Below are 16552 nucleotides of genomic sequence, written 5' to 3' on the forward strand. Positions count from 1 at the left end.
GCTCTCTTGTCCACCGGCCTGCGCTGCAGCCAGTTGTGGAACTGATACGGTCGGATGGGAGATGGAGGGAAGTGAGCGCAGCCAGGCCTTGTGTAGTTCCAAAAATTTTTACAAAATAGAAATAGTACTACTTTCGTTGGTATTTAATAAATATTATCCAATCATGTACTAACTAGACTCAAAAGATTCGTCTCGTCAATTCCGACTAAACTGTACAATTAGTTTTTATTTTCGTCTATATTTAATATTTCATGCATGCGTTTAAAGATTTGATGTGACAGTGAATCTGAAAAATTCGGTCGGATGGGAGATGGAGGGAAGTGATTTAGGCCTTGTTTAGATGTGAAAAGATTTTGAATTTCGGTACGGTAGCACTTTCGTTTGTTTGTGGTAAATATTGTTCAATTATAGACTAACTAGGATCCGTCTCGCAGGTAAACTGTGTAATTAGTTTTTATTTTCGTCTATATTTAATGCTTCATGCATGTGCCGAAAAATTCGATGTGACGGGAAATCTTGAAAACTTTTTGGTTTTTGGGTGAACTAAACAAGGCCTTAGACCTCCCTTTAAACGAAAGAATGAAAACAGTACAGAATAGAAAAAAACAGGAATATAGGAATGCGATGTAAAGCAGAGAAATAAAAAATATAAAAAATTTGTATGTCTATTCTCTCCCTCCGTCACAAAATAGATGTCATTCTTTTCAAAAAAGTAGACACTTTTAACTTTGACCAAATATATATCTAAAAAATTATTAGTATTTATAATACATAATTAATATCATTAAATAGATTGTTGAATATACTTTCACAATAAACTTATTAAAAGATATAAATGTCACATGTATCTTCTACAAACCTAGTTAAATTTGTAAAAAATTGATTCACACGTGTCCTATAACGCCGTCTATTTTGGGACTGAGAGAGTAGGTGTTTTGATGAACAGTGAAGAAACACATAAATGTAAAGATTTGTAAGTTTAGGAGCAAAAATATATTGCTTTCTTAATTAACCTACTTATATTCCATATAGATACTAGCAGCTCTGATGTACTTGATTTGTACGCATTGTCCCGCATGCATAGAATTTTTTACATAATAAAGTCCAAGTGGATTCTTTTTTCATATAGTTTAGGCCCTTTCACCCAAAAATTTTTCGCTAATGTTTAGACACATGCGTAGAGCATTAAATATAGTTTAAAAAATAACTAATTACACAATTTATATATATGTATTTTACAAGATAAATCTGTTAAGTCTAATTAGTCTATAAATAAACATTAATTGTTATAGTTACAAATATGTTATAGTATCAAAAAAATCGCGAACTAAACAAGGCCTTAAGAGAAAAGAAAGTTTTCTATAAATTTTCTATGAGCAATTCCTACCATCCAAAGGCTATTACAAGCATTGACGGAGGTACATTAGGGCGAAAACTGGGTTGTTGCCCCCCTTGCCTCGGAATAAATCTACATACTCCCTCCGTCCCCAAATACTGCTATTTCTAGCAGATTTCAGACAGATTAGTGTGGCAAACAAAAGACTATTCTACCCTCAATTAATTTGGGTTCCACCATTTAATCATACACGTTAACCCATGGTTCTCTAGTTCCAACGAGCTGCATTTAATACCAACTAAACAGACTCAACCAATTACCATGCGCCAAAGTACTACTCCCTAGAAGAAATTAAATGGGTTGTTAGACCATGGAAGTTCCGAGGAGAATTAAATGGGCTGGTGGACTGAGTATGCTAGTAGAAATAGCAGTATTTGTGGATAAAATTTTCTCCTAGAAAATAGCAGTATTTAGGGACGGAGGGAGTACATACATGCAAGCAAGTTGGTGCTTGTAATTGTGCATATGGTTGTATGTAGGTAGTTGGAGACTTAGAGATCATATTGCTATGCAGAGATGGAACTTTCTTTCATAATCATTACCGAAATTAGCGCCCCCCCCCTAATTTCTTCACATGCTCTACCACTGGCTAGAGGAACTCAATCCATAGGAATTTGAATCTTATGTTTTCTCTTTGTTTTTCCTCCATTCCAAAGGACGTCTTACCGGGGCAGCAACTAGTGGTAAAAACTGATACCGTCATATGGGAGATTGAGAGAAGTAATCTCTTGTTAGTGAGGGTTTGTTTTGTCTGACTGTTTTCGGGTGCGGCTCTAGCATCGAAGCAAGTGAAGCTGTACCAAACGAGATCGCGCTGAGAAGCATTTCTATCCTTCCATGTGTGGAGCTAGAGACGTTTTTGGTGTTCGGAGTCGGGGCGCCAAAAAACTGGCTTCGTCTATAAAACTCCTGCTCCCGCAGTTGAGCACCTAGCACAAAGCCACATCAATCGTACCTTGAATCGCGATTCACAATGTTAGTTTGAGGGAATAGGATAGTTAAGAGTTTTCTATGTAATGCAAAATTCAGAAGCAGCAGGAAATCAAAACCCATGACCCAGTCGACACATGAGCAATGTCAAATTGTTAATCGAACTGTGATCTATGCCCCGTACTGTCGACGAAAGCTAGTCGGCAGTCTACCTTGGGGTATACCCACGATAGTAGTTTATCGGCAGACAGGTGCACAAGCTACGAACGCGATGGTGACGCAAGACACAGACAAGGATTTTATCCAGGTTCGGCCACTGTGTGGGCGTAATACCTACGGCCTGCGTCTGATTGTATTGCTGTGAGTTGAATTGAATCGTGTTGAGTTGTCTAAGGGGGTCCCTTGCCTCTCTTTATATAGTCCAGAGGGTAGGGTTACAGTTCTGGAAACTAATCCTAGTCGGTTACAATTGCCATAGATAATACGATATCAATTCCTATTCTAACCGACTAGAATCCTGCTTGATCTCCACGTCTTGTTTCCTTGCGCGAAACTCCGAGAAGTTGGATCAAGACTTGAACTTTCTCGTGATGGGCCAAATCTCCTGGCCAAAGCCTAGCCGTAAGGGTATAGGAATTTATACCCCCACAGCTAGTCCCCGAGCTTCATGTATTATGATGTGACACACCGTCTTGAACTTCTTCAACCAGTGAGGTTTGACATCTCCAACCAGTAGAAAAAACGTCTGAACAGTTGACAGTTGATCAATGTCGACACCGAAGAAGCAGGTTGTTTGAATAATGCATGGTGCTTTTGAGAAAAAAGATTTCTTTCTCGGTGAAGTGTGCCCACTTTACTTTTTTGAAAAGTATAGACCTTAAAAAAGTAAGCATATTCACCGTAAGGTGAAGTGTGCCCACTTAGTCCCCGAGCCTTGTAGTAGGTGACGTAGTCACGTGGTGCCAGGGTCTAAAAAGAAAAATCCACATAGAAATTTTGATGCTGAGATGCATCGCCAGATGCATCATAACGATGTAGTCCCCGAGCTTGCTGGAAGGCGATATATGAGCCTTGTAGCAAGGTCTAAAAAATTAAAATTATCCATCAGTTGTATATGAGTCCAATTCATATGTAACTGAGAAAAGCAGTCCCCAAACTATGGTCGGAGAGTAATCGAAGCAAGTCCCGAGCACAGCGCAAGGAGTGATTGATGAGTCCACGGGCACGGTTGGGAATGTAAACGTGCTCGGTGGTCAGCATAGTCTCCGAGCACGGTATAGAGACTGGTGGACAAGTCTCCAAGCGTGGTTGGGAACGTAAACGTGCTTGGTGGTCGGCACAGTCCCCGAGCACGGCGTAGAGACTGATGGACAAGTCCCCGAGCGTGGTTGGGAACGTAAACGTGCTCGGTGGTCGGCACAGTCTTCGAGCACAACGTAGACACTAGTCGACAAGTCTCCGAGCGTGGTTGGGAACGTAAACGTGCTCGGTGGTCGGAGCAGTCCCCAGGCACAACATAGGGAATAGTCAACAAGTCCCCGAGCGTAGCTTGTTGAATGGGCCAAACTCCTAAAAAAATATAGAAAATAGGTAGTACATGATGTATAAATAAACTCTAGATAAAAAAAATCAGCATTGAGATAAGTTTTTATATTATTGTTATATTAAAATTAGCACGAGTAGTTAATTCATCCTAGAGCTTGTACCAGCTCTGGTCTAGCCAATAATCAGCATGAGGTGCGGAACCTAGGCACGCGTAGGATTACCAACCTCGTCAGAGAGCTAGTGCCGACCACCCGGAACGCAGAGGGCGGATCTCATGCACGTGTAGGGAGAAGTCGGAGACAGTGCCGGCTCTGGTAGGAGAAAAAACTAGTCTTGACTAAAAAAGTTGTTTCGAAGGATAATAAAAACATTATGCCAAAAATAAATAAAATATTAGAAGTGTACTTATCTTTAGACGAAAGTCTGGTCGGTGGTGACAAAATTTTTTATTTGTTGTCATGACGGTGGTCGCGGTTGTCGTAGCGTCGTTCTTCGCGGCGATTATTATCGCGACCGGTGGTCAGAGCAAGTAGGCCAAAAAACTTGATCGATAGCACGAGTAGGTCGGTGTCGTCGATCTGCCTCTCTTTGTAGGAGGGAAGCGGGTGACGCGTCGTCGACGTGGTCGGAGACGTTGCTGGAGTAGTTGGAGTCATAGCCAGCGCGGTTGGAGTCACGACCGACGTTGATGAAGAAGTGATTGGCGCAGATCGGATCTACACCTCCTCCGTGGTCGTGGCGTGAAGCTGGTGAAGCCGACAGTGAACGTGAAGCCGCCCGCCATGGCGGCGAAGTCAGAATGATGACCATCTTGTTTGTCTGGGAAGCTGTACGCACATCGCCTACCTGGCGCGCCACTGTCGACGAAAGCTAGTCGGCAGTCTACCTTGGGGTATACCCACGGTAGTATTTTATCGGCAGACAGGTGCGGCAAGCTACGAACTCGATGGTGACGCAAGACACAGACAAAGATTTTATCCAGGTTCGGCCACCGTGTGGGCGTAATACCTACGTCCTGCGTCTGATTGTATTGCTGTGAGTTGAATTGAATTGTGTTGAGGGGGTCCCTTGCTTCTCTTTATATAGTCCAGAGGGCAGGGTTACATATCTGGAAACTAATTTCGGTTACAATTGCCATAGATAATGCGATATCAATTCCTATTCTAACCGACTAGAATCCTACTTGATCTCCACGTCTTGTTTCCTTGCGCGAAACTTCGAGCAGTTGGATCAAGCCTTAAACTTTCTCGTGATGGACCAAATCTCCTGGCCCAAGCCTATCGAAACTTCAATTCCTCTAGGATCTCAGACTTTTTTCAATTCCATAGAGATTTAATTTTAATTGAGTTTTCTATCCCTGAGTTTTGCTCTACCTTGCTTAAAGAATGACCTAAATCTAACCCCGCCGATTGCCACGAGAATCGAAATTCGACCACAAAGTCATCATAGAACATCACAAATACTCGATGGAACCAGCTCTTTCTTCCACGTCATTTTGCATCATGAGCATTGGAACTGCATGACAGCCAACATAAGCATGAAAAAAACTTTGATTTGCACGGTCTAAGTCTATAATGTCTCAAGGTCAGAAGCTCAGTTCGGTGACACCAATTTTCTCTCGCCAAGACGCATCTGTATGGCCTATTATGGGACATCAGCCCTATATGTTCGCTTGGCAGAAAAGTAATAGCTAAAAGCATTGTTCGCTGATTTGTAGTGAGAAAAAAACACTAATAAATGACTGGCAGATTCGGTAGATAAGCTCAAACGAATATGCTCTAAGACCAACATGACTACATGGTAGTAAATGTTAGCTACTGATGAGTGTGTTTGATACATGTCCTAGCTAACCAGTAAAATTTGGCCATGGCAAAATCAAAGTGTCATCAAATTTTGGTCATATTAAATTTGTTTGGATGGTGGCTGAGCCAGAAACATTACAAGTGTCAATAAAACTATCGTTTGGCTGGTAGTCATACCAAATTTTATTATGCCTGAGATGACATGCAGGGTTCGGATATTATCATTATTACTCGTATTAAAATATTGCTACGTGGGATTTGTTTAGTATATAAAATCAAGGAATATTATGATAAAGACCAATTGGAAATCAAATATATATGTTGGTAACCAAAACTATTTATTTTGTTAAGTTATCAAAATGTGAATTAGACCTTACAATTGCATTCATCTCGTCGAGATGGGAAAAAAGCATTAATGGAACATTCAATTCGGAATTTAGATGAAATACGCCCTTGGGAAGATGCTTGAATGTCGGACATCGAAACTTCTGACAAACCTAGAAAAACTTGTTTGGATGCTCAGGGTCATCCCCACATGGACAAATGTTGCAACATTGGTAAACCTAAGAAAAAAACCATGTTCAGATCTGGCTTTTGGATTCTCTAAACTGTTTTAGACTCATGAGAAACATAGAAAGGTTTTGTACTAGGATATATTGGAGGATCATGGCCGATTAAGTAATCCAACATCCAATCAAACTTTTTTACATCTACTACTCCTCTTTGCCTTAATCTCTTCCAACCCTCATGTTGTTGTTCATCGCTTAATCCGACGATCAAGGATGGTGCCTGAGGCTTGCCGGCCGACCTAAGGCAACTCGACGAGATGTCCTTGCTCTCATGGGTCCCTCTTGAACAAAAGCTTCGACGGTTTCCTTGCTAGTTTGTTTAGAAACTAACCCACATAAGCATATGATTGGTTATCTTTTTGTTGGTTTGCTTATAAACTCTGTTACGTTCCTCGGTCCGTGGTGATCCAGATGATCGGTAGCTGATGTATGGCCGATCTTTGCGTCAACAATATGCTTTTGTAGACACCATCATTAGAAGTTCTGATAATCTGTAAAAGTTTGGGTCATGTAGAACCATTTACGGCTTGTTTAACTACATTCGTGTCCAACTCAATTAACATGTGTTCGGGCACAGTGACATGAAAACTAAATTAATTTATACTTCAGTCCATCTTAATTGAGCCAAACATCAGCATCATAGTCCGGCCAAAATGGGGTGGTCATTGTTTTCCTCATCCGGGTGAACGGCCGCATATGTATGCTATTGCTTGTAGCTGGCGTCGGCCACTTTGGACCGACCAAACTTTAGCCTACAAACAAAATCGCGGCCAAAATTACCAGGTTGGTTAATATTGGCTTGGCTCGTTGGAGGCAACAACGAAACACCCCGATGTTTAAAAAACTCGTAGTTCCGTAGAAAAAACAAATAATTTATGTTTAGCTGTTGTTGACTAATTTTTTATAAGAGAAAAATATTATTTAATGATTGATATATTTTGACTGATAAGCTCAAGTGAATAGACTGACTTCTTATTCCTCGAAAACAAAACATACGTAGAGATTCTGGACCAAATGCACTTGGCTCCTGCTTTTGTATATGAAAAAATGCAAAAAGATCTTAATATATATAGGGACTGCGAAGGATTATTGCACCACCAAAATAGTACGATAGCTTGAAGCAAGAAACGCAACGACAAGGTCGATGTAGACGTAGAGGTCGGCCAGCTTGACATACGTGCACATCTGGCACCCGCACGCGCGCGTATATATTATATATATAGGAGTATTCATCAGTTTGTACTCATTAACGCGACATCCCCGGGTTCGGCTGCGGCGGGGCGGTCACGGCGCCTTTCCCCATCCTCTCCATGTTGTCTTGCCATCCTGCGCGCATGCATGCGAGAGACACACAGAGACGAGAAATCTCATCAGCCATCAGCAGAAGCTATGTACCTGACGCAAAACCAGAAACTGATGCGCATATATACGAGTCATCCTTCCCGATCGAGCAGGCCGAAACAAAACAAAACAAAACAAACAAACAAAAATGGTGACCAAACCCATCCACCACGCGCCGGCTACGGGCGGCCGGCGTTGGCGTATGTGCGATAGCTGTACCATACGCGTGTGACGCCTAGTATACTACGTCGTCGTCAACCTTGAGTCCTCAGAAGGCCGCGTGAAGGTTTACAAGAAAGACGCAGGTACTGCACGTACCGGCGGACATGTCGAAGCCGCGGGCCTTGAGCTCGCGGTACTCCTGGCAGAGCGCGCAGGCCTCGCAGCAGAGGTGGACGCAGCAGTCGGCGCAGGGCTTCTCCGTGAGCCCGTACTGCGACCGCAGCTTGGAGCGGTAGATGCAGGAGTAGAGGCAGGCGCCCAGCCCCGTCACCGACGCCAGCAGCATGTACAGCGACCCGCTCACGCAGCACGCTGCATCAGATATATATTAGCAGCGAATTATACAAGAAGAAATTAATAACCGGCCGCCGGCCGGAGGATTAATTAGTTGGTTCGTTAATTGTTCAGAGAGTAGTAATAGCTGGCTTCGTTCGGTTCGATATATACGTACAGCTGCCTCCCTGGTCGACGATGTGGGCGATCCTCCCGAAGGTGACGCACGGGCAGAAGAACGTCAGGCAGCCTGCACGGATGAACGATCGATCTCAGCTCGCGCATCAGAGAGAGTTCTGTCTCGGCCAACCAAGCTCAAGCTCGGCAACACTCAGGCGAATAATTAATGTTGGGTTGAAGTTGGGCGGCGATGGACTTACAGCCGCCGACGTCGTCGAAGCAGTCGCAGAGGCCGGAGGACCACGCGCCGGCCGCCGCCGCGTTCCCCTGCACGCCAAAGGCGGCGTTGTTGGCCATGGCGAGCTTCGATCACCTTCCGCTGCGGAGTGGTAGCACAGCACTAGTAGACTAGCAGTGAGTGTCCTGTCCTGGCGCCTGGCTGAGAGAGCCCGCGCTCTGCTGCAGTGCTGCGTGCTCTCAGCGAACTCGTGTGCGTGGTGGCGGGGACGGCGCGGGGTGCGTATTTAACCGCCAGTACAGCACACGGGTTTGGGCCTTGTTCAGTTCTCAAAAAATTTTGCAAAATTTTTAAGATTCTCTGTCACATCGAATCTTTAGACGCATATATAAAATATTAAATATAGATGAAAATAAAAACTAATTGTACAGTTTAGTCGAAATTGACGAGACGAATCTTTTGAGCCTAGTTAGTCCATGATTAGACAATTTTTGTCAAATACAAACGAAAGTGCTACAATATCGATTTTACAAAAAATTTAAATTTTAGAACTAAACAAGGCCCGTGTTGACGACTTGAGGTCGCTGTTCCTGCCGCCGTCGGTCGTGACGATCAGCCGTCACAATCAAATACAGCGGAGCCCAACACACAGCTGCTCGCTCGCTGGCCATGTACGTATCTTAACACAGCTTGTTGCCGCATTGCATGACCAGTTGACCACGTTGATCCAAATAACAGCTGAACAGCACGCACTGCGAGAGTGCGAGTCCCATGCTACGACTGGGGAGAGGATAATCGATAGTAACCGTGCCCTGGAGCAGCCGTAAACGTACGTAACGGTACTCGTACCATTTGCGTACACGGCCAAAAAAAAAAAGAAAGAAAGTGCATCGCTTCCTCCGCTAGACCGCTACCGTGCTGTACTGCCCGCCTCTGCTTCGCCGGTGATAAGACGAGAGCCAGACGGCAGTCGAAAGAGTAGGAACTTTTATCTAATCTTGTGGTATATACATAAAATATTAAATATGAATTAAAAAAATAATTAATTATACAGTTTATCTGTAATTTACGGGACAAATCTTTTAAGTCCAGTTAATCTATAATTAGATAATATTTGTTAAATACAAACGAAAGTGCTATAATGTCCATTTTATAAAAACTTTTGCAACTAAACAAGGCATAAGAGTAGTTATATGGTTTGATTCCAATGGCCTAAGTTGCTTAGATCAATTTGTTCTATTCGGCTGGCTTTTTTTTTGTTGATGTTAATTTGTTGTGAGAGAAAAATATTATTCTATATTAGCTGACTTTGACGGATAAGCTCAAACTGATATCTAGTAAGATCAGAGTAATACTCCCTCCAGTGGAAAAAGTAGTAGTAGTATGTAATACTCCCTTCATCCAAAAAAAATATGAAAAGTCAAACTAGTTTAGTTTTGATTATGTTTATAATAAACACTATTAACAATTTTTCTTTAACTAAATTTACAATGATAATATATTTTATAATTAATTTAAGAGTATTTATTTTGTATTATAAGTGTTAGTGTCTTTTATATAACTTTATTTCAATTTTAAATTATTTGACTTCTAGAACAGTGAAAATTATTTTTTTTCTGAATGAGGGGAGTACATGACAAATTTGGCATTTTCTATTTCTCCGGAAATCTTCCGGTCCGAGCACTCCGACCGTAACAATGTGCCGACAATTCCGTCGCAGCAACTCCCATGTGTTGGCGAGCAAGTGTGAAACGGCTTTATGCGGCCCATAAGCCGATTAATCAGTCACCGACGTCGCTGACGGGAAGCCCACCCACGTTAAGTTTGGGGGTTAGGGGATTTCCTCACTTGCGGCTCTAGAAGAGGGTTTGGGGGACGACATTTGTGACATGGTGGTGATGGCGGGGCAAAGCGGCGGGTATCGCCCAACAGGCTATGAGAGACGATTTGAAGAGTTGGTGAAGCTAATCAACAGTTTAGCCTCACATGGAAAATGTGGAATGACAATGGTTTATGATTGGGCATTGATGGCTCAATGGCATGCGATGTCTTTTGCCACCTTTACAACGAACTCTTTCCAGGACCAGGAGGGAGGGAGGGTGTCATCAGCATCTAGCTTAGAGCTAACTAAATGATTTTTTATTTGCTGGATAGTGCAGCAAGGAAGAGACTAGTGCAGAGCAAAGAGCTAGAGCTTGTTCGCTTGGCACAAAGGCATACTGTTTGCTAATTTGTTGTGAGAGAAAAATATTATTGAATGACTAGCAGATTCGGTAGATAAGCTTAAACGAATATGCTCATAAGGTCGACACAATACCTCTCTCACACAAAAACAGTACATTGCTAGCCTGTACTGGAGACACCCTTAGTCATACTGGGCTAACGACTAGAGGCCTAGGCGAAGTCCAGTACTATTGGGCTGGATGAGACTGTTGTGAGCCTGTGAGATTGGGCTACGTGCTTCGTTTGCAGATAGTATCTAAATGGGCCAAGTCCGCAATGACCGGCCAGCTAGGCAGCTACAAGTTGCGGAGGCCTCGCAGGGCCTGCAAAAGGTCATGGGCGGCGACCGTAAAGCACACGAGCGGGTCGTGGTCCGTGGGCGGCACTGGATTGCGCCTCGATCCGGTGGAGCGGGCACGTGCCAGACAGAGCTTAGGATCTGAACGTGGCGCTCTGAAACTTTGCAGGTGACGCATATACGAATTCAAATTCCACAAGGGAAAAAGTAAAGCGCGTGGAGACAAACGTGGATAAAATGAGGAGACAGACAAACACCTGATGTGTTGCAGATCGTGTGGGGGATCGTTCTGTCCCAAGTTTGAATTCATCCGCCACACATCTGCACGTTGAAGAGGCTAGATTCCCTAACACAGTTTCAGAATTTTGTTTACTGTGAGCTTTGAAGCATCAGATTCTGTTTAACTGGTCAGCTGCTATGATCGTTAAGGCTACCCTATCCACGAATGCACGGTGAAAATGAAGACGCGACGCGAGAGATGCTTCTGAACTACAACGAATGCATTTCTAACTTCACAAGACCGAGAACAACGCAAAACCAAGAAATTACAGTGTCGTTCTCTTCCAGTTTCTGCAGTATCGACCAGTCACAATCTGTTCAGGGTAGCGTTTGGTTTGATCCGTGGCAACCCCTGGCTCCCCTCACCTCCTTGGACACCCTCTCCAGCATCGCCAAGAAGTCCCTGACGATGACGAAGATCCGGAGCGGGCTGGCCTCCTCCTTGCCGACGTCGCCGTGGTAGTACTCGGTGATGTCCCTGACGTGCGCCAGGACCCGGCGCTCGCCGTCCTCCAGCTCCCGGATCACCTCCTCGGCCTGGCACACGAACGGGGCCATGACGGCGACGAAGCGCTGGCCCTTATCGTCGCCTGCCGCCAGCTGGTCGGTCCCCAGTAGCGCCTTGATCCGGGACAGGCCGTGCGAGAGGCTCGACACCGAGGTGGTGAGCACGTCCAGGTCGACGGTCGCCGTCTTCCTGACGTTGGTGAGCTCGGCGGCGAGCCCGGTCACGATGTCCGGCTGCCCCTCCGCGGCGCGCGCCGGTGGTGGCTTCCGGGAGCGGACCATCTCCTGGACCACGAAGTGCAGCAGCGTCGTCTTCCCGTCCGTGCCCTTGACGTCGGCGAGCTTGAGCAGAGTGTCCAGCTTGAACGCCATGGCGCCGCCCCGCGCCGTCCCGACGTTCATCCGGTTCCCGGTCTTCAGCACGGCCTCCAGCAGCTTCAGGAACAGCTTGCTCGACATCAGCTCCCTGCACGCGTCCTTTCACACGAACAAGAACGACATTCACACGTCGGCGTTAGTACCAGTACGGTTACGAGTAGAATTTCGTCGCTGGGAGCTCAGGGAGGATTGCCCACCTCGAGCATCGCGAACGACTTCCTGATGTGGCTGACTTCATCGGCGAAGGTCTCCCGGTACAGCATGGCCTCGACGCGCGCGAACGCGCACGGTATCGTGAGCGCCACCTTGAGGAGCCTTTCCGCCGCGACCAGGCTGCCGACGTCGCCGTCGTAGCTCTCGAGCTTCTCGACCTCTTCCTTGGTCGGCGCCATCTTGATCAGTGCCTCCAGCTGCTGCACCGACAGGCCGTTCCCTGAACCCACCCGACAAAACCATGTAAAAGAGGATCGAGACGAAGATCAGCGAGGTATTGTTTCGCGCGTACAGTAGTTCATTCGTCACAGTACCTTGCAGCAGCGCGGCGTAGATTTGGTCGGCGGTGGCGTTGACGGCCTTCATCAGGATGGTGATGTTCTGCAGCCTCTTGGGGTCCAGGACATGGTGTCCGAGCGAGGGGCTCCGGCTCTGGCCTTCCTCGAGCTTCGCCGCCGAGCACCTCGCGGCGGCGTTGTACCCGAACAGCGACTCGATCATCTGTTCGTCCAGCCTGCGCAGCGCCAACCAAGCAGCGCCGGTTACGTTTCGAATTCGTCCGTGATCAGATTACAGGGGCAGAGTGCGCGCGGCCGCGAAGGCGATTCAAACTTACTCGAACGAGCTGGAGCGGATCCTGTCCCACACCATCCGCCGGTTGGGCGCGGCGCGCACCTTGTCCCAGTGCAGGGGCTTCAGCTTCGGCAGCGGCGCGCCGTTCTTGCCCACAGGCGCGGTCTGCCTGAACAGTCCCGGCGGTGCCTGCGGCGGCGGGAGGATGGGGCCGTTCATCCTCTTAGCATTCTGTTGTTGCGGTATTAGCAGCGGCGGTGGCGGCGGGGGCGGTGGAGCAACGGCCGGACCACCACAGCTTTTCTGAACGTTCTGCTGCTGTTTAACCATCACCGGTGGCGGAGGTGGCGGGGGTGGTGGTGGTGGCGGTGGCGGCGGTGGCGGTGGAGGTGGTGCTGTTTTTCTACTTGCGGCGTCGGTCTCTGCTCCTGCTTCTTTTGCGTGGCACGCGCTGCCGCCGCTCTGGAATTTCAGAGACCTGACGGAATGAGCGGTTCCCTGGAGCTCATGGTCATTGAACGACTGCTCCGTCAACACGGACGCCGACGTGCTCGACGGGGAGTGCGCGCGGCGGCCCCGTTCGTCACTGCTCGGCGTGCGCGGGCCCAGAGGCGAATACGGGCTCGCAACCTTCGTCTTGTCTGAAGGCGTCGTCGGGGCAGAGCCTCGCCGCTTGGACCGGACGGACGGCGACGGCGACACGCCGTCGCCCTGGCCGCCCTTCGCCAGCTCGGAGTAGGAGAAATGTGACGACTGGAAGCAGCACGAGGAGTGGACCGACTCGGCGCCGTCGTCCTCGGAGCAAGCTCCACCGCCGCCTTCCTCGTCGTCGCACTTGGGCTCCTCGCCCTTGGGCCCGGCCATCTCCAGCGCCGCCTTTCCCCCGCCGTCGCGGCCGGCGTCGTCGAGGTACGGCTTGATGGCGTCCAGGTAGAACATGCCCGGGCCGGGCTCGAAGCTCACCTTGTTGGTGCCGCCGCTCTGGTCACCGCCGCCGCCGGCCCCGCGCCTGCCCTGGAACTTCCTGCACGTCAGGAACACCACCAGGACTGCGAGGAGCACTAGCGCCGCCCCCGACAGAGCGGCCGCCGCGGCGACGACCACCAGCGGCGTGCTTTTCTTCTTGCTTCCTTGTTCGCCTCCCCCGCCGCGCGGCGGGCTCTGCCTCGCTGCCGTGGCATTTCCTCCTCTCGTATGGTTGTCGTTGTGGGCGACTTTTCCGGGGACCGGTAGCCGCGCGTCCTTGTGGAGCAGAGGTAGGCGGGCACGCGCCGGAGCCGGGGCCGGAGAGATTCCATGGCCGTGAGCGTGACGCTGCTGCTTCTGCCTCAGGCCGAGAGTGTCAAGACCACGCAGCACTCTGAACCTCGCTTCGCCATTATCAGTTTCCTTGGTCCTCCCGGCGCGGTCGGCGATCGAGAAGAGAAGAGCGGCGAGGCATGCGACCAAGAAGAGGCAGAGCAAGCGGCGTCTGGAGAAACTGGGCATGGCTGCAGGCATCAAACCATTTCAAGGGGGCCCGGAATGAGTGGATCAATGGTGGGAGATCAGAGCGGAGTGCTGTTTGGTTTGGACTCTGGAAGAAAGCTGCGATTGCGAAGGCTGTGAACGTGAGATACAATACAATCATACAGGCATTGGCGACGCGGCGGCGGCAGCGAGGGCAGCCAAAGCTCGTGTAGCGAGCGGCAATGCTACTCCAAGGAAACTGACAATCGCTCAGCATAGTGGGGGGCAGTGTAGTGACGGACTTGACGGCATTGTTGTGGCTTTTGTCTTGGAATACTACAGTAATTGCCAAACTTCCGTTGAGAAAACTCTAAGGATTTTTTCCTTGATATTTTCAGAACAAGATTAACAGATACTAGCTAGTTACCTTCGAATTTAGGAAATGGTTGACAGCCTGAGCATGCATTACGGTCCTACACTCCTAGGCCTTGTTTAGTTCCCAAAATATTTTACAAAATTTTTCAGATTCCCCGTCACATCGAATCTTTAGACACATGCATGAAGTATTAAATATAGACAAAAATAAAAACTAATTGCACAGTTTGATCGAAATTGACGAGACGAATCTTTTGAGCCTAGTTAGATTATGATTGGATAATATTTGTCAAATACAAACGAAAAAGCTACATTGTCGATTTTGCAAAATATTTTGGAACTAAACAAGGCCCTAGTACGGTGCTACCAAAGTAGCTTCCAGTTAACTATAAGTTGGGTACTAATTTTTTTTAATAAGGGATAAAATAATATCCAGCCTCTACATCTATGAATGTATACAGTCAATTATTACAAAGACACCGAACGTGAAAAGAGAGAAAACCAAAAGTCTTAAACATAGGCTAGGACATGTTTTGATTGACTAAAAAAAAGTTGCTAACTGCTAAAAAGATCTAGCTCTGATCCAAACATCTCAGCTTTAACCAATAGTTGTTAGATGCCCAGCTACGGCTCTTAGAAAAATTGTTAGATGACCAGATAGATGGACACAAGTGCGACCTTATCCCGTACCAAGATCCGTTAGTACTCAGTTTCAAACTCGTAAAAAGAACAATTCAGCACAGAAATTCACATCGTTTCATATTGTTCCATGCAGTTGTATTTGTTCACCTGTCCCTTTGTATGTTTGTTGTGTGACCTGCAGACTTGTTTTTTACCCCAAGGCTGCCCCGGTCCCCTGCAACAACATTACCCCCATCGTACTGCTGATCTGAAAACCACAATTATCTGTGACCTGGAAATGATTCAATGCTCCTGGTCTCAGACATTTGAATTGGTCTTACTGCGTGTCAGAAGTTTGTATTTATAAACTGTACCATACCCTGGCCCTGTGTGTTGTTGGATTGGTGGCATCTAGCATCATGTGTGGGGTCCTGGCTGTGGTTGGAGTTGAGTACCGCCAAGGGGCCTCAAGCCCTCATCCTTGCACTTGCACAGCATGGAAATGGATTGCCAGGTTCATCTGAAGAATGTTGTTACAAACAAGGCAAAAACAGCAAAGAAAATTGGTAGCAAAAGAAGGCACGGATTTAACCAGTAAAATCTCGAGAAAGGGGGAAAAAAGAGGATGCAACCACAGGCTTTAACTGAGACTGAGAACCGCAGAGAGCTCATCAAGGACTGTAAGCAGAGATGATGCGTGCGCAAAGGTTGCTGGGCTTGCGCCGATGCGTATGTCCATGTCCATGTCCATGTCGACGACCTCCCCGGATCAGATACGATAGGACAGTTATCCTTTCTCCATCAATGGTGACAGCCGCATCAACAAGTAGTCGCATGATTTGGTGGGTTACCAAACCCGCCCCTCGCCATTGATGGCACTGAAAGCCTTGCGTTTTGTCAGCCTTGATAACCCCCTTGATCATCTGCAGGCGCAGCAGAGCGCTGCCCCAAATGGCAAGTGGAGATGACTTTCTGATGCCGACCTGTATGTTTTTCATTAGCCTTACCACCTCTATACCATTTGACTTCAATTTTCTACTCCATGCACGTTGCTCGTGCAAGAAAGCAGGACTTGTACTAGCACTACCATCCTCTGGTCATGAGTAGTAGCAAATTAGCAATAGTACCGTCCTCCCCGGGGAAAAGCAGAGAACGAAGCCACAGTTGCGGAGGACGAGGTACTGTGTAGAGCAAAGCTTT

The 16552-nt window shown here is 47.1% G+C and overlaps 2 protein-coding genes across 2 annotated transcripts; both read right to left on the minus strand.

Moving 5' to 3' along the window:
* On the minus strand, positions 7199-8697 carry LOC8073440 (cell number regulator 2). Its single transcript, XM_002447924.2, has 4 exons — positions 8459-8697; positions 8257-8328; positions 7902-8117; positions 7199-7568 (listed from the first exon to the last, which is right to left on the minus strand). The coding sequence occupies exons 1-4, from the start codon at positions 8553-8555 to the stop codon at positions 7489-7491; spliced, it is 465 nt and encodes a 154-aa protein (XP_002447969.1). The 5' UTR covers positions 8556-8697; the 3' UTR covers positions 7199-7488.
* On the minus strand, positions 11321-14677 carry LOC8057479 (formin-like protein 2). The gene is made up of 4 exons (XM_002447925.2): positions 12951-14677; positions 12649-12848; positions 12319-12554; positions 11321-12220 (listed from the first exon to the last, which is right to left on the minus strand). Exons 1-4 carry the CDS (start codon positions 14405-14407, stop codon positions 11555-11557), a joined length of 2559 nt encoding a protein of 852 aa, XP_002447970.1. The 5' UTR covers positions 14408-14677; the 3' UTR covers positions 11321-11554.

The sequence above is a fragment of the Sorghum bicolor genome, chromosome 6 (assembly GCF_000003195.3).
Source record: "Sorghum bicolor cultivar BTx623 chromosome 6, Sorghum_bicolor_NCBIv3, whole genome shotgun sequence".
In the NCBI taxonomy this organism is placed as follows: Eukaryota; Viridiplantae; Streptophyta; class Magnoliopsida; order Poales; family Poaceae; genus Sorghum; species Sorghum bicolor.